At 39.5% G+C, this 22,321-nt stretch overlaps 1 protein-coding gene across 2 annotated transcripts in view; it reads left to right on the top strand.

Annotated features, from left to right (window-relative positions):
• EFHC2 (EF-hand domain containing 2) overlaps nt 1-22,321 on the top strand; it is a 73,079-nt gene that overhangs the window by 569 nt on the left and 50,189 nt on the right. The window contains exons 1-4 of one of the 2 annotated variants that reach the window (XM_061629450.1): nt 554-919; nt 6,303-6,491; nt 12,311-12,461; nt 20,411-20,634. In XM_061629450.1, the coding sequence (XP_061485434.1) occupies nt 878-919; nt 6,303-6,491; nt 12,311-12,461; nt 20,411-20,634 (606 nt within the window). In that variant the 5' untranslated portion in view covers nt 554-877. Of the gene's footprint in view, nt 1-553; nt 920-6,302; nt 6,492-12,310; nt 12,462-20,410; nt 20,635-22,321 lie in introns of those variants that run through there. The other variant, XM_061629452.1, reaches the window with a different exon arrangement.

Here is a 22,321-nt window from a genome sequence, read left to right as displayed (position 1 = left end):
TTATGTCTGCCTGAAAGCACACCCAACATACATTTTGCCACCCTGCGCTCCTGCTGGGAGGAAGGGTGGGATATAAATATAATAATAATAATAATAATAATAATAAACTACTACTACTACTAATAATAATACATTTAAAGTGGATGACTCCCCCCAAAGAATCCAGGAACTGGTTTTTCCCTCACAAAGCTACAAATTCCCCAGCACCCTTAACAAACTACAGTTCCCATGATTCTTTGGAGGAAGCCGTGTGCTTTAAATACGTGTTGCATGTGCTTTAAATGTATGGCTTGACCTGCAGAAGCCTTATGTTTAAATTGGAACATAGGAAGCCGCCTTGTAATCAGTCAGACTATTGGTCCATCTACCTCATTATTTTCTACATACCGGCTCTCCAGGGTTTCAGGCACTAGTTAAAATGAAAAGAAGGAGATACTATTTCAAAGTTGTGTTAAGCAGATGGAGCCTAAGCTTCAAAGTGAAAGATTTACTAGGAGCGTAAAAAGCATCGACAGCACCCACTTTAAGGCTGTGGATAATGCCAGTGCCCTGAAGACTCCAAGGGCGACGGTGAGATGACTGAAGGGCAAGTCACGCACCCAGCACTTGGGCCTACCAACGGGAAGAAAGGCTTCCTCGCCCTCGCTTGTAGCAAGCAGCGTGAGACTGCAGGGGGCAGCAAAGAGCAAGGGCGAAGCGAAAGCCTCATTCCCCGTCGTCCTCTGTGACGTTAAACTGGGGTCTCCAGGCAACCGGAGTCCAAACAGCGCGCTGGGGCTTCTTCTGGCCTTGGTAGCGCGGAGGGCGACCGGCCGGGTTCGGGCAGCAACACCAGCCCCGAGGCGGCGGGGGCGCGGCGGGCGGGACCGGCACAACCATGGCGCTACCGCTCCTGCCCGGGAACTCTTTCAACAGGAATGTAAGTGGCGTCGGTTTGTGGCTCCCCAAGTTCGCCCCCCTCCCGACTTTGAATAGCCCTCCTGACGGATGCCTCTGCACGTGTGAGTGTGTGAAACCTCCTTCTGAAACCCGTCTCCAGCTATGCCACCCCCCACACACCACATCAAACCCACAAACAACCCTCCCCTCTACATGGGAGAGCCCCCTTTCCTCATATTCATCTTCTCGCATCATGAAGCTGGACCTTAACTGGCCCAACAAAAGGACTCACAAAACTAAGTGTTGGGATCTGACATTCCACCAAACAAGGTGCAGCATGGCAAGCAGGAGGTGAAAAGGATTAAGACTGGGGAGAAAAGAGAAAGATGTATCATTTATTTATTTAATAAGATTTATATACCGCTTAATCATCAAAACCTCTAAGTGGCTACTTACTTCTCGCCTCCCTTCTTCCTTCACTGTTGAACCCCTCCCTGCGTTATATATGTGTGTGTGTGTACTGCCTTCAAGTCGATCCCGACTTATGGCGACCCTATGAATAGGGTTTTCATGGTAAGCGGTATTCAGAGGGGGTTTACCATTGCCGCCTTCTGAAGCTGAGAGGCAATGACTGGCTCAGGGTCACCCAGTGTGCTTCATGGCTAAGTGGGGATTCGAACCCTGGTCTCCCAGGTCATAGTCCAACTCCTTAACCACTACATATATATATAGGATGTTCTTTACATATGACCTCCTGTCTTATACAAGAAAATGGTCTATATCGAGATGGATCTCTAGTTCTTCTAGTGCTGTCTATACTTGTGGACTGGCACAGTGTCACAGGCACAGATCTTTGCTGACGTGCTCCTCCAGATTCTCTACATATTTGTTAGTCATTAACTTCTTCGGAATACCCACTCTTCAGTTTACCCCAAGTATAACTGTACACTCTCATCCTATATATTGAACACAAAGATAAGTACTGCAGTGTAACATTTCAGATATAAATGTAAGCATATTTGTTTCTTGGATACAACACCATTTGCATGGCTAGCAATTCTAAAAGTTCTTATTTTTCTTATGTGCTTTTATTTCAACAAAACTCTAAGCAGTTTACAATGTAGGATAAAACTAACTAAATAAAAGAAATACAAAAAGCCTCACAGAATTTCTACATTCTGTCAATCACAATTAACAACTAAATAGAGCCTCCCCTATTTATTTGGGAATCCGCTGTTGATTTCACTGGTCTCTGAAGTCATAGTCATAGATGTAGTTGGATGTATATCCCATCATAAAAGCAGAAAATATTTCTGAATGGATTTGTGCTATTATTGAAAGGAGTATAATTTTAAACCTGCAAAGACAGGTCCAAAATTAACCGGGTCAGGAGAGAATCTTGCAAAATAAGGGCTCAGCAGTAAGCAAATTATTTCCAGGGCTATCCAACTGATCCATGCAGTAAGGGCTGAATTGAAACCATGCTTCTGTTTTAAATATTCAGTTTTAGGAGGTGATTGTTCTATGTTTATTCTATCACTCTCTTCCTAAAGTTCATTTAAGGAAATTTTAAATGAAATGTTGTTTTTCCAGACTTCTAACAGTTTTTCTTGGTTATTATAATAGCTGATTTGCTTTGCAGAATGCAGCATGCATTATAAGGAAGTGTTAGGTTTACATGCGTTTCTACAAGCACCCTGGCGATGGATTGTTAGTAGCTAGGCAGCCACTTATCCCCATCCCCTGCTGGATAGAAACTTCTCACATGTTCTATTTAGGGCCAGGCTTTGTGCACTTTCAGATGTTACCTCTTTGTACAGAAGCAAGACACACCTCTGAATACCAGATGATGAAGCCAAACAACAGGAGAAGACTATTACCTTCATACTTTGTTTGTGAGTGCCCACAGAGAGAAACATCTGGCTAGCTTCTGTTGGAAGCAAAATAAGAGAACAAGCCTCAAAATGGTCACGGAAAATGACTCTTTATCAAATAACAACACTTCTTGGGAAACAATAAAATGCTCAATGCGTTTGGTGTGATGATCTCTTTCCTCAGGGGGGCACAAGATAAAGGCTGCAAAGTGTTTTGATTGGACACACCACAGAATGGCAACAAGTTGATCTACCAACCAGTTTTGATTTCTGTGTGAAGCTGATTTCTTGGAGAAATGCACTGGATCTGCATCTCCCCAGGTTTTGGAGTAAAAAGGGGCAGAGTTTGACTAGTGTTGTGTGTTTCTGGCTTCAGAAAACAAGGCTAAAGCCAGCACAACTGCAAGTATATCTCTACCAAAGATTCTTCTCTTAAGGCAACATCTCTCTCAAGATGTTGCCTTGCCAGGAGAACCTTAATCATATGACCCTGAGGAAGGTTCTCAGCTATCAAAAGGAGTATTATTGTTCAGTAAAGAATTATTTTCTAGGACCAGGTTGCAGCTTTGCCTCTTATTTCACCTTTTGTTTTTTGGTGCTGCCCCATGTCACCCCTTCTTTGGGTTCTGTTAGAAACACAATGGCCTTTGGTCAGAACCAGCAAGGTAATTCTTATGTTCTTATACTCAATCAAAGTTGCTAGTAGCCTGCTAAACCAAGAGCAGATTTTGGCCAGTTTTCTTGAGCATGAGAGCACTTACCCCTTAATGTTTTATTTCACTAGATAGTCACTGACCTTTTTGGCAGCTTAGTAGCCAGTAGCTATGCTGACTGGGGCTGATGGGAGATGGACTCCAACAACGTTTGGAAGAAAGACTTAACTCTCCCTAAGGAACAGTGGTACTGTCTGATAATGCCAGTTTTCTAATGAGAAGAACACTGATTTCATTTTTATGAGACACAAGTCTTCAGTGCTTCAGAAACAGCATTAGGGTGGTAGATGTTATTTTTAGATATCTACTTTCTGTAGCGAGTGGATTACTTTTGCATACTGGTATGATTGAGTGCTTGACTTGTGCCTCTGGATGTTAGCTGTGCTAGTCTTTGTGCTGATCATTGCTAATCCAAATGTACAATTAGGATCAGCACCATTTAAGAATTCTGTTTTATAGGCCAACAACCCATGACTTTGCAAGCATGATCTGCATGCTAAATTGTTTTGTTATTGGATGCTACAGCTGAGTTTATGATATGCATGCCCAAATGAAACAGCTTGTGCATGCTGAATCCAGGAAGATTCCACCAAGCACACCCACTATAAGGATGGGGGTGAGATGCTGCCTGACATTATGTCCTATTTCTCCTTCATCCTACTCACCTGCTGTCACTACTACCCATCTGTTAATACTCTCTAGACCTGGAGGCAGTACCTGCCCCTTACTTCCTGATATTATCAGTTTTTCTGCTTAGTTCTGGCCAATTTTTGTGGGGGAGGGGAAGGGGAGAGAAGCGATAAGAGGCTAAATTGGAGTTGGTGTTTAAATCCTCAGAGTCAAAGGCATACTTAAGGCCCATTGTTTAAATGATGCTTAAGTGTATGTTGAGTTAATGCTGTATTGCCTGTGTACATTACTAGTCTTCTCATGCAAAACCGTTGTGATGGATGTACCTTTCAAAAGTTGTGAAGCATATTGATTTTTTGGTTGACAGAAAAATATTTGTTAAAGTGATAGATAGATAGATAGATAGATAGATAGATAGATAGATAGATAGATAGATAGATAGATAGATACAGCGCCTTGCAAAAGTAATCAGACCCCTGACCAATGCTCTCATATTACTGAATTACAAATGGTACATTGTAATTTCATTCTGTATGATATTTTGTTTTGAAACACTGAAACTCCAAATCAATTATTGTAAGGTGACATTGGTTTTATGTTGGGAAATGTTTGTAAGAAACATAAAAAACTGAAACATGTTGCTTGCATAAGTATTCAACCCCTGTGCTGTGGAAGCTCCCAGTATACACAGATGAAAGAAATTGCTCTACTGAGGACATAATTACTTTATTATTGGCCTCCACCTGTGAACCATTAAAGTTGCTGTCACATTGTCAGGATAAAAACACTGTTGAAGGATCATTGGTCAGGCTGTGGATATGAAGGAAAATGCAGACCAAAGAGCATTCTACAGAAGTGAGAGATAATGTAATACAAATGCATAGATTAAGAAAAGGGTACAAAATAATATCCAAGTGTTTGGATATCCCAGTGCACACAGTTAGATTAGTCATGAGGAAGTGGAAGTTGTATCACACCACCCAGGCACCGCCAAGAAAAGGCTGACCCTCAAAACTCAGTGCTTGAACAAGAAGGAGACTTGTGAGAGAAGCCATAGAGAGGCCAACAATCACTTTGAAGGAGCTACAGAGTTCAGTGGCTGGGAGTGGCGTAATGTGCACCAGTCAACCATATTAAGAACTCTGCATAACACTGGCCTGTATGGGAGGGTGGCAAGAAAGAAGCCGTTACTCAAAATATGCCATCTGAAACCTCATCTGGAATTTGCCAGAAAGCATGAGAGTGCCCCAGCTGCAATGTGGGAAAAGGTTTTGTGGTCAGATGAGACCAAGATAGAGCTTTTTGGCCAAAACTCAAAGCACTATGTGTGTTGCAAACCTAACACTGCCCATGCCTCAAGACTCACCATCCCTACAGTGAAGTATGGCGGTGGCAGCATCATGCTGTGGGGATGCTTCTCATCAGCAGGGACTGGGCATCTTGTTAAAATTGAAGGAAGAATGGATGGAGCTAGATACAGGGAAATACTTCAAGAGAACCTGCTTCAGTCCACTCAAAAACTGAAACTTGGGAGGAAATTCACTTTTTAGCAGGACAGTGATCCCAAGCACAAGGCCAAAGCAACACTGGAGTGGCTCAAGAACAAAAAGGTGAATGTCCTATAGTGGCCCAGTCAAAGTCTTGATCTCCATCCCATTGAGAATCTGTAGCGCTCTTTGAAAATTGTGGTCCACAAGTGACGTCCAACCAACCTGAACGACCTGGAGCGAATCTGCCAAGAAGAATGGGCCAAAATCCCTCTGACACTGTGTGCAAAGCTGGTCCATACCTACCTCAAAAGACTTAAAGCTGTTATTGCAGCAAAAGGTTGCTCTACCAAATATTAATGTGTAGGGGTGAATACTTATGCAAGTTACATGTTTCAATTTTTTATGTTTCTTACAGAATGAAATTACAGTGTACCATTTGCAATTCAGTAATATGAGAGCATTGGTCAAAGTCCTGATTATTTTTGCAAGGCACTATAAGTTTTTATAATTTATAGTGGAGCTGGATGCTTGCATCACATCTGAGTCAAGAAAATGAGCAAAAAATTAACATAAGCATTTAAAATGAAATTAAAATTGATCTTATGATTAACATTTTTTGAATAATGCTAAAGGTTTTTATTCTTATTACTGCCATTTTAAAAATGCCCTTATTTTTTGTTTTCTGAAAATTATTATTTGTTTCATCTTGATTGCAGCTAGGGAAAGAAAAGTTCCATAAATCTCAACACTGGAGTTACTGCAATAAGGTTTCTATGTTGGTTGGAGAAGACAAACCTGGAATAGGAGGTGAACCTTTGCTTGGACAAAAGTTGAAACCAAAATATAGTGCTTATCCTAGAGGTGTTGGAAGTGATGCGCCTTCATGGGTAGCATTTGATAAACAGGTACATTGAGACTGACTTGTTTGTTCATATTATTTGTTTGTTTCCAGTGGCTTGCATGTTTCTTCATTCTGGCATCCCTAGGTGTAATCCGAAACCTGCATAACACTTGGAAGAACCTAGGGTTGTTTTCAAATGCTGCTGCTGTTCCTTTCCTGCAACAGACTTCCACTTGTGCAATCGACCTTTCCTCTCCTCTGCTCTTTCCTGCAGCCCCCTTCCACACCCTCAATTTCTTCTCCAGAGGGTTAGGGGATTTCGAGGGAGCCCCGGAAGAGAGGGAGAAATCACCAGAATCCCATTACCAAAACATACCCTGTCTCTGATAATGTGGTTCCTTTTCACAATTTGGGGGTTGCTTGTCATTTCATAATTGTTACCTTGAAACAGAAACACCTGTCTACACAGAAAAATAATTCCAGTGTGTATTTGCCATTACTTTGTGTCATTCTCTGGTCTGTCTCTTGTATAATTACAGGTAGCCCTACACCTCACTCTGTCTTGCAGTAGTTTATTCTGAGAAAAACAGAGAAGTGAATGGACCCCAATTTTATCAGAGGTTCTCTTCTCATTTAGTTCTCCTCAGCATAGATTTACCCCTTGCATTTGTAAACAAATCAGAGGCTGACAAGAATTAAGCATTTGCTATTTCAGATAAGCTGATTGTGTTTAACAAGCTCTAACATAAATTTGCTATAACGCCAACATAATGCTTTGTGAATCTGAAGTGCAGCAGCTGTTAGGACACCCATTTTATTGAGACACCTATAGTCTGGAGGTCTGGCTGTAAATCAGTAACTATACTGGTGGAGTGTAGTAGCCAAGAGTGTGAACTATGAATCTTACCGTAACATGAATGAATTTGGTGGATTTAGGCAAGCCACGATCTCTCAGTTTCAGCATAGCATATCTATAATGAGGGTAACAATAATGATCTACCCTACAGTGTTGTGGAGATTGCTTAAAACAATAGCTGCGTTCAGACATCATATATTGAAGGAGGATTGGGAATGAGCTCTATGCTCATCAGCTCCCTGAGGTTTGTACAAGCCCTCCAATCCAGAATTGCAAACCAGGATGAAACTGTAGTAGACAGTTTGCTGCTTTGGAATAAAAGCAAATTATGTTAAGCCATGCACAATGGAAGGAGGGAAGGGTGAGGGGAGGGAGGAGAGAGCAGAGTCCATGACCTCACGATTTATTTCTGATCCTCCAAATCATGGACTGGAGGATTGGGGATGTGATTCTGAATGCAGCCAATGTAGATGAGGTGCTTTCAACACAAAAAATGCTATATGAGTGGCGGTGGTGGTGATGATGATGATGATATATTTTCTTTTTAAAGTATGAAGTACTACAGGTGTTGTGCTGTTACTTCCATGACATCCAAGAACACTTTAACTTCTGGGCTTAGTATTTCAGCATTTTAAATTTGTGGCTTATAAAATGGTTACACTTTAAAAGAGTCTTTTCACTTTGTCCCTTTTTTGTAGATTTCCTGAAAATTTAAAATTAAGCTGAAAGGGAAGGGTGTATATATGTTTCCTTTTAATCATACATAAAATGGTGTGTTTAGCTTTTCCATTGTGTAATGCTTGCTACAAGAATATAAAGCTTGCAGCATGACCTACAAGCCAGTTCAGCCAAAGTGCTTTGGATTTAAATCATTTCCCAGCCTGTGAAAACCAGTGAGGTGCAATCAGCATAAATCCAAATACAGTACAATTACTTAACTGGACTGCAGATTAAGATGTTAAATAGTTAAGTCACATATGGGACAATTTAAGCTTGAAAATGTTCATTGTAAAATTGGTTCATCAAATTATACTGTCCAAGCAAGCCAAACGTAATGCAGTTTCCAGAGTGCCCCACAGGACTTGGCTAATCTCCATTCTCTTTCTTCCTCCCTCCCTCCATTTCTTTTTGATATACAACTTCTGTTAATTTTATTTAAAGAGAGGATAAACATTAACACACACTTGCCAAACACCAGGCAGCTGGTGATATTTTGCTACCAAAGTTATATGCTTACAAGAAATAGAAAAATTCCAAAAGTTCAGGAATCGGAATCAGTAAGTATAAAGCTGTAGTGTTCAGTTCTTTGCTAATTTGAAAAATGCTTCTTGCTGAGGCTTATGACTGTTCCCTTTTGATATTTGTAATGTTAGCTGTACAATCGGTGTTTAATTATCTATGCATAGCTGATCTAATTAGGAGATTAAATCTGCTCATTAAGGGCAAATTCAGATGACACTTTACTCTGTATTAATAGTGTCTCTCGCCCCCACAGCTGCTGTCACTTTGTCGTGGTAGCAGATCACACTTTGGTGTCCTTTCAGTAAGCCGTGCTAAAGATTTCTTTCTTCCTGCATGGGTATGTTTACTCAGAAGTAAACACCTTTATGTTTAAAGGGATTTATTCCCCAATAGGTGTGTATGCTTAAGTTCCCAATTTTAGGACCATATTAAGAGATTTTCCAATGCACATTTTAAACATCAGAAAATGTCATGATTAGAGCTATACATCTCTGCAACATCAGAGGGAATCAGACCTAACTGTGAAATTAACAACTCGAAAAGCTCCCAGGTCTCTGCCTTTAGTTCATATATCCCTATGTATCTCTGACTTCTAGAATGTTGCTTTCCTACATTGATTTTTCAAAACACAAGTATGAAGATTTAATGTTGATCATCATCCTTTGAGAGAACCTTCCACCCTCTGCTGTAACCCTGGTGCTCTCCTTCCTGCTCTGGATTCAAGAGTGTATAGGAGATGCCGGTGGGGACTGTGAGGTAGTGATGGGCACCGTTTCTACAGTAATCGGATTTGTTTATCCATTATTCCTGATTCTATCTTTGTGGAGAGGACTTGGAAGTTGCAACTCTCTGCACCTGTTTTCCGCTTTTTTCTGATTCTTTTTAAAATCTGCTTTGAAATCATCGATAGTGTGAGTGTTAATTATATTACATAGCCAATTTAAAATAAGCAAGCCTCATTTAATTGTGGGGGATAAGGGTTTTTCAATGAATATGAAACTGACAGGCAGAAAGCAGGAGGGGGATGACACTAACTTGATGATGGGCAATTATCTGCCTAATTTGCCCTTGAAAAGCAATGTAAACAAGCAATCATTACAGAGTTCAGAATAAATATGGATACCAGTGGAGGATACTCATGAATAAATAGCGATTATAATATTGATAATTTTCCCCAAAGTACAAAAAAAAGATATTGGAGTAGATTGGAAAAAGGATAAGATAGCAGAGGAAAAATGAATCAGATCGTTAACAACCAGGGGGCCACACTTAAAAATGAAACGTTTAAAAGGAGAGTATTCCATCCCTGCTGGGAGGGTGAGTTCTCATGTGACATGTGGTCTTTCTTGACAAATTGAAAAAGGAACTAGTTGAAGCGCTCTGTGTACCTCAGCTGTGACCTCACTGGGTGGACTTCAGCAAGTTGCTGACTCTTAGCCTCTTCTGTAATATTAGAATAGAACATTACCAGCCTGGTTCTTTAAAGGGTTCCTGAGAAAAATACTATATTAATATTGTTGTTTTCCATGAGACACTTTTCACAAAGTGCTGTTAGTCCTTTCTTCTTGGGCTGGCTTTTGGTGGTTGAGGTTCTGCTCATCAAGGGATTTTACTATGTGTTCATTTTCCTGGATTTTCCCTCTTGCCCCCCCCTCACTGTTCATCTCTCTTTTATGGCAGTGTCTTGACCTCCCTTGCCATCCTAGTGTCCTTCACTCATAGTAGCACAGACATTTGGCCAGGACCCTTGTCATCCACTTACCCCAATAACCATTAAGCACCTTGTTGTAGGTGCTTTGTAAATTATTATTTTAAGCATTAGTACTCCAAATATTTGGAATGGACTAAAAGTTCAGTAAGTAAAATTGACCTTTGATAAATCTTCAAATCAAATAAGTTTTAAAGATCACCACTGCTGAGCTTTAGGGGAAAAAAAGTAGTGTGGGGATGTTCTTGTGGGCTATTTTTGTTCATATGTGAACTCTGCATTGCCATTACCCCCTCCCCAATCTGATTACAAACTATCACAGGATTGTTGGTTTATATGAAAACAAAACAGCAACAACTGAAAAGTTTGGTTGCCTCTTTTAAGATACTTCAACACATTGTTGATTAATCAGTCAGCAGGTGGAACCTACATGGCATTCTTCTCTGTCACTACAACTTGTAACATTGTATAGTCCCTTATATGCTAGTATAGTACTATGTGTTAAGCAGTTTTAGAAATGTTGGTACTATTAGTGGTAGTGTTGTTATTGTTAAATATTATTTATTTATATATTATTAAATAATAATAAATACATTATTTTTCTTACATCCTTCCCTTCCTCTCAAGAGAGCCAAGGGCATCTTAGAATCATAATAAAACTGCACAACACAGCTGTCTTAAAATCACAGATCAGCAATAAATACAATAGCAGTTTGTATAGGAAGCATTAGTTATGCTTTGAAAGCTTGCAGGAGCAAGTATGCTTTTAGCCGACACCTAAACAGAACCTGTGTATGTGTGTGTGTGAGAGAGTGACATCAAAATAACGTCAAATAATATCAAACTGTTATTTTGAAGCTTTTCAGCATAACCTACACATACTTTTCTTTCTTTTCCACAGTGCATGTGTGTGTGTTAAACCTGCAGACTGCGTAATCATATATATTTTCACTCAGAAGTCAGCCCCATTGAGTTCAATGGGACTTCTTCCTAGGTCATGTAAGAATATGCTACTTAGACCCAGGATGAGGAATCTGTCTCTCCAGATGGTGCTGGCTCCCAACTCCCAGCAGCCCCAGCCGGCATGGCTGATGGTCAGGGGTGATGCTAGAAGTAGCCCAGAAACCTCTGGACAGCCACGGGTTTCCCATCCTTTGTTCAGACCATTTTTACAAGTGGTAGTCTCATGCTGTTTGTGCCATGGGTGAATGTTGTTATTGAGAGAATCTGGAATCCAAATTTACATTTCTACACAAATTTGGGGTATCTGTCCTGGAACTACCCCTTCCCCCACCCCACCCCACATCTCATATGCTTCATCAGTTTTCATGGTGAATTAATGGGTGGTTTTTGGCTCCACAAAAAAGAAAAGCATATTCACAATATAATTAGTGTACATTATGTTGATGTTACTGCTTCCAGCTGACATCACTGACTGTGGCAACAAATAATCTGTACTTGGCCACCTCTTTAGTTATGCAAAGACCCATTCTCCAACAAAAATGAATGTGCCAGGCTATCAACAGAAGAAACTGGTATGACCATTTTTTGCAATCCTCCTCGAGTAGTAAAGATAAGCACTGCTTGAACGTGATTTCTTACATAATGAAAGTATAATTAAGATGCTTAAATGTGAGATGAACAGTGCAAAAGCATTGTATAATTCACTGCATGGGGGGAAAATAAGGACTGGCAAGATCCTGCTTTTGCATGCAGCATGGGACAATGGGAAAAAAACTGGGACAGTAAGGTAGGGATTCACACATCCCTACATTCTAAATAGTGTAAGTTTTACAAATGCAATCTAAGTAGAAACCAAATTAAACTACATTTACAACAATTTTACTCATGCAATCCTATATACACTTATATGGGAGTAAGTCCAATTGAACGCAGTTGGGTTTACTTCTGACTCTGAGTAGACATCTATCGGATTACACTGCCAGAAGGAGAAAGCACAAATGTTGAATCCAAATGTCCTTGCCTACACTTGCTCTATATACTGTTTTGTTTAATTTACATCATTGATTAACAACCAGTGGGTGTTTATTTTTATCAGTTTGTCTTTTTTGTATAGGTATTGTCTTTTGATGCTTATTTTGATGAAGAAGTTCCTGACAAAAATCAAGAGCTGTACAGAATAAGACACTGTAAAATATATTTCTATCTGGAAGATGACACAATCCAGGTGGTTGAACCCCAGATGAAGAATAGTGGAATTCCGCAAGGTATTTCCATTTACAAACATTTTTCTCCTCTGAGATTCCCCCCCCCCCAACATGTAGTCTTTGCCTGCCTAATACAATGTGTTCTTTCCACTGTATTGTTATTGCTTACATATAATTGGCAGGAAACAATTAAATATTAAGTTCAAGTTCAGGTTCAGGTACACAAGTTCCAGTGATTCAGGTTGGGGCCAGCTGTGATTCAGTAACCAGTTTGATGTCTCCTAAATTGGTTTGGATAGCATAGGGCTTACGAAACTCACTTCATTTGCTCTTTGGGGAATCTCACCCAATCTGAATTTAGTATTTTGAGTGAAACTTTGTAAAAACTAATGAGAGAGATTAACTTGTGTGTGTCTTTCCCAGTGGACATCTTGTAATATAGTTTGGCACCAACTGTAGGTGAGAGGGCTATGCCAACTTCAGAACCTTTCTCTCTGCTGTCTTAGGAAATGTTGAGGCAAAAAGTAAAACCTGTAAGTATTAGAGGTAAAATAGTTTCAACAGCAAAATCAGTGTATGACAAAAATGTGAGCAAGCTTGATCAGGACTAAACCATGGGCCAGAATAAGAGCTTTATATAACAGTTCAAAATATAAATGAATCAAAAAAGGATGCATGATTATGGACTGAAGGTGACAATGATCACCTTGGAAGATATATTCAAATCTCTATTATCTTTTGAAAGTCAGGATGTATTAACATGGTGGTGATAAGAAACCTTTCATGTTCAGAGATAACCTTATGGGTTCCCCCCCCCCCCAATATAATCTCTTGTTAACTGAACTCTGGCTAACTGATATTTTCTGATATGGAAAGGTTGTGACTGTCACTTAGGGTTAATATTTGTTTCTGGTGTAGTCCAGATCCCACAATCCAGAACACAGCTAAGAATGGCTGGCCAAGTTCCCCAAGGTCAGCTAGTTGAACAAGAGAAAGACACTGTGTGCTGGCAGGCTTCCCCAAGGCCAGCTGGATGAAAAGGAAAGTGCAGTCGGCACATAAGCCTCAGTCGCATCCTCCAGCTTCAGTGGATCACTGATTGTCTCAAGGCATTGGATGTTCCCAAGTACTTTAGAAAATTGGCACTGTGTATACTCATGGTCTGGTTATCCTAGTTGGAAGAAGGTTATAGGGCATTTAAGCTTTTGGCTGAACAGGAAACATGTACTCAAAGTATTTTTTGTTACACTGTTTAGGAACTGCTTTTTCCTCAGTAAATTTAGGTAACAAATAGTCTCACTGACCTTGGGCTAGAAGTTCCCTGCAAAATTTTCTGAAGTTTATTGTTGGGATATATTTAAGGCTGCAGACTGAAAACCCTGCTGGGTTAAGTGTTTAGGGCTATAACTTTTTGCCTAATTTGGGACTGAGAGCATTCAAGATTGCTGGAAGAGATATAAATGTAATGGAATAATTAATGGAAGTATCACACAAAGATTCAGATTCAGTGTATATAACATGCATGGGGGTGGGGATGATTTTTCCCACCCTAATTTTGCTTATAGATAAAATTGTTTATGGAGCCCAGAGTTTTGTTCATCTGTTGCATATTATACACCAAACACTTTTCTATTTGGCCTGCTGCCAGGTTCTGCACAGTAATCAGCGATGCCTCTATTGAGATAATCTTTCTGAGTCAGAACGTCACCCTTTCTGAGTCAGAACGTCCATATTTGCTTATCAGCACCATACATTTTTTGCAGATAAGTATACCCAATTTAGCTCCATACAAAATAGGTAGAGAACAAGTGCATGAGTATTTACAATAATTTATGTTTTAAAAGTTTACCCTCCAAGATCCTCGATTAGTAATTGGTTCTTTTAAGGCTGTGATTTTGTATTTTAAATCTTGTACTTTCTTTATTGGTTGGCCGGTCATATTAAGCACTTGGCTCTGATTTAGTAACTGGTTCATCCTTTCTTGCAAATATAATAGAAGATAGCAGCTGTAGATTGCTTCCACAATTGTTATATATTGCTCCAAAATTGCAGTCATTCACTTATTCACTTACTGATTATGGAGAACTGAGGCAATGTTGCTACTAGGCTAGCTCATGGTATTCTATTATTTTCTGAATACTTTTCTCATTTAAGAGCTGATTTGTGGTGATCGTCTGACTTCTAGCATGATTGCAACCCTGGCCTGCATAGTGCAAAACACTATTGAGATGTCTGGGGGGAGGAGTGACCTGTTAATTCTGTGGCATTTTCTGTTTGCAGTGCTACTACATGTCCAATAATGTCTCCCCCTTGTTAATTTTTAATAGAGTTTTGCCAAGGGGCTGTTGAGAGAGTGTTGCAACCAGGGATTCTTCGGGTAGTTTGATGGGTTGTCCCTGTCTCCCATTTCTTCTGGTGTGCAGGAGCGTAAATTTAACAAATGAGTGAAGATGGTGAATTGATAGGGCAGCTTGCAGTGTTTACCCCATCTTCCTAGAACAAGCTTGTGAGTGACCTTCTCCTGGCTGTTGAACTTGCCATGAGTATAAACAGAAGGAATCCATGCATTCCTGCGCAGTCAGGGACTCTTTGGGCACCACTGAATACAGTAGGACTTGCTTATCAGTAAAATTGCATAGGAATGGGCTCTAACAGTTGCTGGAAAGAAAGTTAGGCTGACACAGCCATGGCACCAGCAAGGAGAGGTCCATCTAGTGCTCAGGTAAACATCCCACATAGTTGCTTGTTTATTAAGAGAATGGAGATACAAGGCATGGTAAGAAGACAGCATTCCTTAGAAGTCAGTTCTTGTATAATCCACAGAACTTAGTTCCAAGTGAATGTGGGGAAAACACAGTAAGAACAGCATGGATTTTAATTGGCATTTAGCTAATTTTAGAGAGAGAGCATATGCTTCAGAGATTTGTAGGTCATATATACTACCACACTGGTCAGTGCACCTCCTTCAAAAAAGGTTTGTCCAGAGGAAAATTATTGATTTTGCAGTATTGCTACAAGGAAATCACTAAACAATTGGGTCTGAGTTGAATCCTCTACTCTTCTCTGGAGCCAGGAGAGCCAGAGTGATCTCATACCTGTCTCTTGGCTTCCTTGTTGCTAAACAGTTCTTGAAAAATGTGATGCCATGTATAGAATACAATTGCACTCCTAAAAGTTACATTTTTTTAAAAAATGCTCAGAAAATGCTTTAAGGGACGATTATGGATGGAACCACAGTTTACACAATCATAAGACAAGAACTATGACATTAATATCAATTTAGTTAATTAGATAGTAATTCAGTTTGTCCATTTTAAGGATTTTAGAAAAGCTTTGAATTTCAGAGTCTGTCTAATCTCATATATGCACTTTCACAATATGGTTATAATATTGGCTATTCAGAACATAATTCTTTGGTCTTGGGCAATAGTTTTTGATTTACTCAAGATATCACAAAGTCTAGCATCTCCATATCTTTTTCCAAGTACACCTAAAATAAACAAAGATGTGTAATATTCACCAGGAAATACTACCAAACATCTTGTGTAGTGTCTGCCTCTTGAATGAATTTGTTGCATTAGGATATACCATATGGTCAAAGACATAGTTTGTGTGGAATGGGTGTGAGACCTATGTGTAGACAGAAGTGGGCTTAAAATGGCTGCAACTTATATTGGCTTTAGGCAGCTAACAGAGTGTGGTGTGGCATTGGGCAGCCTGACTTCTACCACCACCCAGCCCATATGTTGGAAGAACACTGGAGGGTGTGGCATGAATCTCAGGATCACAACAGTGCAAACCAGTACCATAGGTTGTACCTGACAATGTGCCGGTCCCCAAGATGGGGTCCCTTTCTACGGTCTAGGAGTTGACCAGAGGGAAAATGTTCTCTCTCACATCCACTCCTAAAATTGCCCAACACAGCTGATTGGCTCCTCAACAGGGCCTGGGTCATGGTGTGGCTGAATGGCAAACCAGTTCAGCATGATGCTGGCCATGGAAAGGGAAAGAGCCTCTCTCTCTGTCCACCCTTGTGATGGGCACAGTGAAGGGCCGTCAGTAAGTGGGGATCCAAGGCCTGGCCAAATTCAAGCTGATGTTTTGTATCAAAGCCTTCTTTTAGAACAGGGCTGGGGTACCTTTGGACCTCCCAGATGTTGCTGAACTACCACTCTCACAAGCCCCAACAAGCAAGGCCAATGGCCTGGGATGGTGGGAGTTGTAGTTCAGCAACTGGAGGGCCAAAGATTCCATACACCTATTTTAGAATAACAGGTCTCTGTGATGATAATGCATCAGTTACTGGAAGTTTTTGAACAGATCACACACTTGCATTGAAGACCAGTATGAGCTGTGAGGTGTGCATGTCTCATCATTGGTAACTTTTATGAAAATATACCAGTTTAATGAAAATATACCAGTTCAATTCTCAGTGCTGGTGCTGGCTACAAATCTGCATTTATAATTTATGGCTGTGAGACTTACAGTAACAAATTAAATAAATAAAATAGACGGCTGACTGGTGATAGATACAAATAGAAGGTGAGCTTTGGTGTATAATGTGCAACAGATAGACCGAAACTCTGGATTTTATAACAATTGTATCCATAAGCACAATCTGAAATAAAATATTTTCACACATATTCTGCACATTTTACTCCTAGACACTCTCTCTCTCTGGCATTATGCTTTTAATAGTTATTTAAGAACATAAGAGCCTGCTGCATCAGGCCAAAGGCCCATCTAGTCCAGCATCCTATTCTCATAGTGACCAACCAGATGCCTATAGGAAGCCTGCGAGCAGAACCTGAGCACAGCAGAACTCTCCCTACCGATGATTCTCAGCAACTGGTGTTCAGAGATATGGTGCCTCTGACGATGGAGAGGGAACCTAGCCTTCGACAGCCTTAGCCTCCATGAATTTGGCTAATCTTCTTTTAAAACCATCCCCTGATTACTCTTTTGAAGTAAAATGTGACTGTGTTGGATTTTTTTTGGCGATTGCCTGTTAATATATTTGTTGAATTTGACAGCACTATGGTCATCTTTCCCAATTAGTTCAGCAATACTTGCACCAGGTCCTGGGTACCTCTTAATATTAAGGCCTGGGTTGCTGCTCCTCTGGTTGGTTCCATGAGTAACTGTTGTAGGAAACAGACATTTAGTGTATCAAGAAAGTTTGCTTCTTTGTCTTGACTGGAACATGCATGTACCCAGCCTATGTGAGAGTGGTTGAACTCACTTAATAATACAGCATATCCTCTCTCAGAGAAAAATGTTACAAAAAAGTTACAAATAGTTCTCCCTGACAAGGGAGAGGGCCTTTTTGGCTGTAGCTTCCCCTAGTGAGGTCATCTGAGTGCCTTTGGTACATCTTTTCCGTGCCAGTTAAATACTTCCCTTTTCTCCTTAGGCTTTTGATGGACCTTGATAATATTTTTACTGTTAGTGTGCTACCAAAGCTTTCTGTGGCTGTTATGGAGGGTTGTTTTCTATATTTCTTTTATGGATTCCATGCATTTTTGTATGAATGTGTCAATATTATAATGTACTTATTTTTTTAAATATGTTGTTAGTTGCTTGGAGACCTCTGTGTATCAAATAGGGATGGAAGGATCTGTCATTTTCAGTTCTCTCAGTTTCTAATTTTTCCAGTCGTAAATTCACTTCTCCACATTTCTGCAGCAATTTGTGATTTTTTTAAAAAAATCCTCAAGAAAATTCTCCAGCATTTTCATGCGAATTTCTCCTAATAAATCAATTTTTGTATGCAGTTCCAACGTACACATTTTTGCAAACAATTTCTCTTAATATAATACATTTTGTATGTTATTTTTCACTAATCTTTTCACTTTTATGCACATTCTCTCGTAATATATGCATTTTTGTAAACGGTTGGTTGGAGAACAAAATCACAAAATTCAAATAAGTGTGACTTTAAAAGGATGGCTGTGTTTCAGTTCTCATTGTTTTGGAAAGTACAAATTTGATAGATTTGGCTTTAAATGTGAATTGAATCAAATTTCTTCTCCATCCCTAGTAACAAACAACTAATGAGTCTAATTAATAATCATTGATTTATTAATAAATCCTATATACTTTTAAAATTATTAAAATTTCAGATTTAATGAATGTGTTATTCCTCACATTGTTTTCCTTTCTCTTTCCCGAATGTCATCCCTGTTCACTGCAATGCTAGTATTTCATAAGTAGGGCTGATTTTTTTAGGGATTGCAGTTATTTAGACATCTTGACATCAAGCTGTAAAACCACTTCAAGTTGCATGTGGAAGGCTACATTTTACTTATGTGTTTATTTACAGGGTTTATATAACATCTTCCTACTCTTAAAAGGCAGCTTACGATATCACCTGAAAAATGATGTTTAAATATGGTTTAAAATCAAACCACCATTAGAAAGTAAACTGAAGACAAAGCAGAGCAACATAATAGGTCAGGCAGATTAGACAGGAGGTGGTTTGCCCAAACAAAAACTTACTGACTTGGCAATGGATCACCATAAGAAGTGGGGTAAGATGAGTTTCACCAAGGCAGGGAGTTCTAAATACTGGGTGCAGCTACAGAGAAGGCCATAAAATGCATGCTACAATGGTTTTCTACAAAAAGAAAGGCCCTGCAAACATAAAAACAGCAAGCTAAGGAGCCTAGGCTAAACCCTGTGACATGCTAATTTTGATGTCGAGAGAGGGGTTTTTTTTAAAAAAAAGAAACAAGATGGAGAAATATTAGACATGCTGTGACAGCTCCTTGAAAGTTTAGACTAAAACCCAGAGCAGATTCCACTGCTTCACTGACAGGCAGCCACCAGCTGCCATTGCGAGACATGTGTTTCCTTATCTGCAGTTTGAAGTGGTGCAGTCCAGGAAGAGCTTCAGTAATTGCTTCTATCAAATATATAAACTGGTCTTAACTGTGGTTCAGGGAGTGAAGGTTAAATTTCTTATTAGGCAGTGAATACCTTTAGCTGTTAGTTCCCTATTAGTTTCTTAGGAATATATATTGATAGACATATGGAAAAGTTGTTATGTGCCTTCAAGTCAATCACGACTTATGGTGACCCTATGAATCAGTGACCTCCAATAGCATCTGTTATAAACCACCCTGTTCAGATCCCTTCTGTTTTTCCAAGCATTATTGTCTTTTCTAGTGAATCATGTCTTCTCATGATGTGTCCAAAGTATGATAACCTCAGTTTCATCATTTTAGCTTCTAGTGATAGTTCTGGTTTAATTTGTTCTGACACCCCATTATTTCTCTTTTTTGCAGTCCGTGGTATGCGCAAAGCTCTCCTCCAACACTACATTTTAAATGAGTTGATTTTTCTCTTATCTCCTTTTTTCACTGTCCAACTTTCACATCCATACATAGAGATCATGAATACCATGGTGTGAATGATCCTGACTTTAGTGTTCAGTGATACATCTTTGCGTTTGAGGACCTTTTCTAGTTCTCTCATGGCTGCCCTCCCCAGTCCTAGCCTTCTGATTTCTTGACTATTGTCTCCATTTTGGTTAATGACTGTGCCGAGGTATTGATCATCCTTGACAAGTTCAATGTCCTCATTGTCAACTTTAAAGTTAGATAAATCTTCTGTTGTCATTACTTTAGTCTTCTTGACATTCAGCTGTAGTCCTGCTTTTGTGCTTTCCTCTTTAACGTTCATCAGCATTTGCTTCAAATCATTACTGGTTTCTGCTAAGATGTTTAAGTAGATGTTTATAATATGTTGGAATACAAACGATAAGATAATGTCCTTTCCCCCCTCTTTTCTTGTGTTTTGAAAAAAACAAATGATTTCTTTTTAAAAATTCTTATTTTTAAATATTTGTTTTATTTCCCCCCCCCCCCAAATAAAAATGAATAAGGATAACAGGGGTTTGGCCTCTTAAATGTTCCATATCAGTAATGGTGGTTTCCATATCAAGCAACATTGGTGTAAAGTTAGAGTTTGGAATAAATGAGATTAACTGCATTTCCTCCTCAACACAGGAACTCTTATTCGGCGTCATCGGATTCCACTTCCGCCTCCTAATGAAGATCAGTTCTATAATATAGATTATTTCAATCTCAACACAGATGTAATATTTTATGGTCGACATTATAACATTATAGATTGTGATCAATTCACCAAAAACTTTTTGAGGAAGATGGGAGTCAGATTAAATCCTTCAGTAAATCGGCCAGATGATCCCTACACCAAAGAACGCCAAAAGGTTAGTGGTAACAGTGCTGGCTGATGAAATGCTTGGGGGCAATACAAGAAATAATCAATGTTTGTTTATAGCATGTAAAAGATTAAGAAAAACCTCTTCTCATTTTGGAAATTTCAAATGCAGAGTTGTTAACTTCATGAGTATATTTTATTTTGGAAGAGAAATAAATTCAGAAGCTGCCTGTTCGGTAAAAGAGTTGCATCAAGAGAGTACATTATACAATAAATAACACAACCCTATGCATATTTATTCAGATGTTACATCCATTGTATTCAATGGAACTTACTCCTCCCAGGTAGTAGTGACCAGTGTGTTGGGGCAGAGCTGTAAAGACACCCTCCTGACACCAACATCACTGCTTCTTAATTGGAAAGTGCTGGGGGTGGGGTGTAGGGTGATGGTGAGGTTGAGTGGACACACTGGCAGAGGTGCTGGATTGGTTCCACTTTGCATCCATGCAGCCCTAACTTCCCCACTATATGACCCAGCCCAGCACCAATTAGGTTAGCGATAGTGATGCTGGTGTCAAGAGGACGGCCCTGTGGCTCTGCCCCATCACACTGCCTGCTACTTATCCCAGATAAGTGTGCATAGAATTGCAGCCTAAATTTATTTAGCATATTTCCCTAATACAATTCTTTTCTCTTCATAATGAAGGGCAGAAGAACACAGAAGCAAAATTGTGCACAATTTTTATGTGCATAGTGTTATGTTCACCACTGATGTAAAATCTATCTAGCGATTAATGAAATTGTAAAAAGCAATTCTGTTTATATACTTTGTGCAGTTTCTTTTAGTAGCCAGGAGACATTAGGTGGCTATTGTAAAATCTAGTGCATTTATATGGTAGACTACTGTCATACATAAATAAACATTAAATAGTGGACTAGTGAAAACCAGTGCTGAAAAAGTAGAAAAGGCTTATAATATCGTTTAAACATTGCAATCCTGTGTACCTGCCTAAGCTCTGTTGAACACAGTGGGGCTTCCTTCTGAGTTAAACAGCACAGTCCTGTGCATGTTATGTGAAATTGTTTTTCTTCAAATTTATTTATTTAAAATGTATATATCATATTCTCTGCCATGAACGTGGAACCCAAAGTGGTCGTTACCATACAGTAAATCTTCCTGAAAAAGCAGTATGATCTGTTACTGTTTTTATGGTTCTGGTCAGAGGCATGTATTAATATATATGTATATATGTATATTACTCTGCATCTCTTTGAGGCCTTTCAACTGATGATCAAAAAGGTCTTTGCAGTTTATCATTTAAGCTCCCCAAAGCCTTTACAGAACTAGTTATGCATACAGATTGGTGCTATTTGAGCTGAAAATCTTGATTAATTCAGTAATAAATGTGAGTAGTTCACAAATATGTATCCCATCTCATGTCCACATAAGTATCATTTACAGAAAAGAAGGGCTATAGCTAAACCCAGGGATGTGTGCTCTTTCAGAGGGAGGTGAATGAGTATTGATTGATACCTAATGCCTACTTGTCCATAGTCCCTTGATCATTAGCAGAGTCTTGCCCCATAAATCATCATTTAGATGATGATAACCAATATGGTTGAACTGATGGAGAGATGAAATGTACGCTCATGAAATGTGGATTCATAGGCTGTAGGGACTGGAGAAAGTATGTGCTGTTGGTAGGATGCTAGGACAGAGGCTGGAGCCCTAGGTA

The sequence above is a fragment of the Rhineura floridana genome, chromosome 5 (assembly GCF_030035675.1).
Source record: "Rhineura floridana isolate rRhiFlo1 chromosome 5, rRhiFlo1.hap2, whole genome shotgun sequence".
Classification (NCBI taxonomy): Eukaryota; Metazoa; Chordata; class Lepidosauria; order Squamata; family Rhineuridae; genus Rhineura; species Rhineura floridana.
This window is presented reverse-complemented; position numbering and strand designations above follow the sequence as displayed.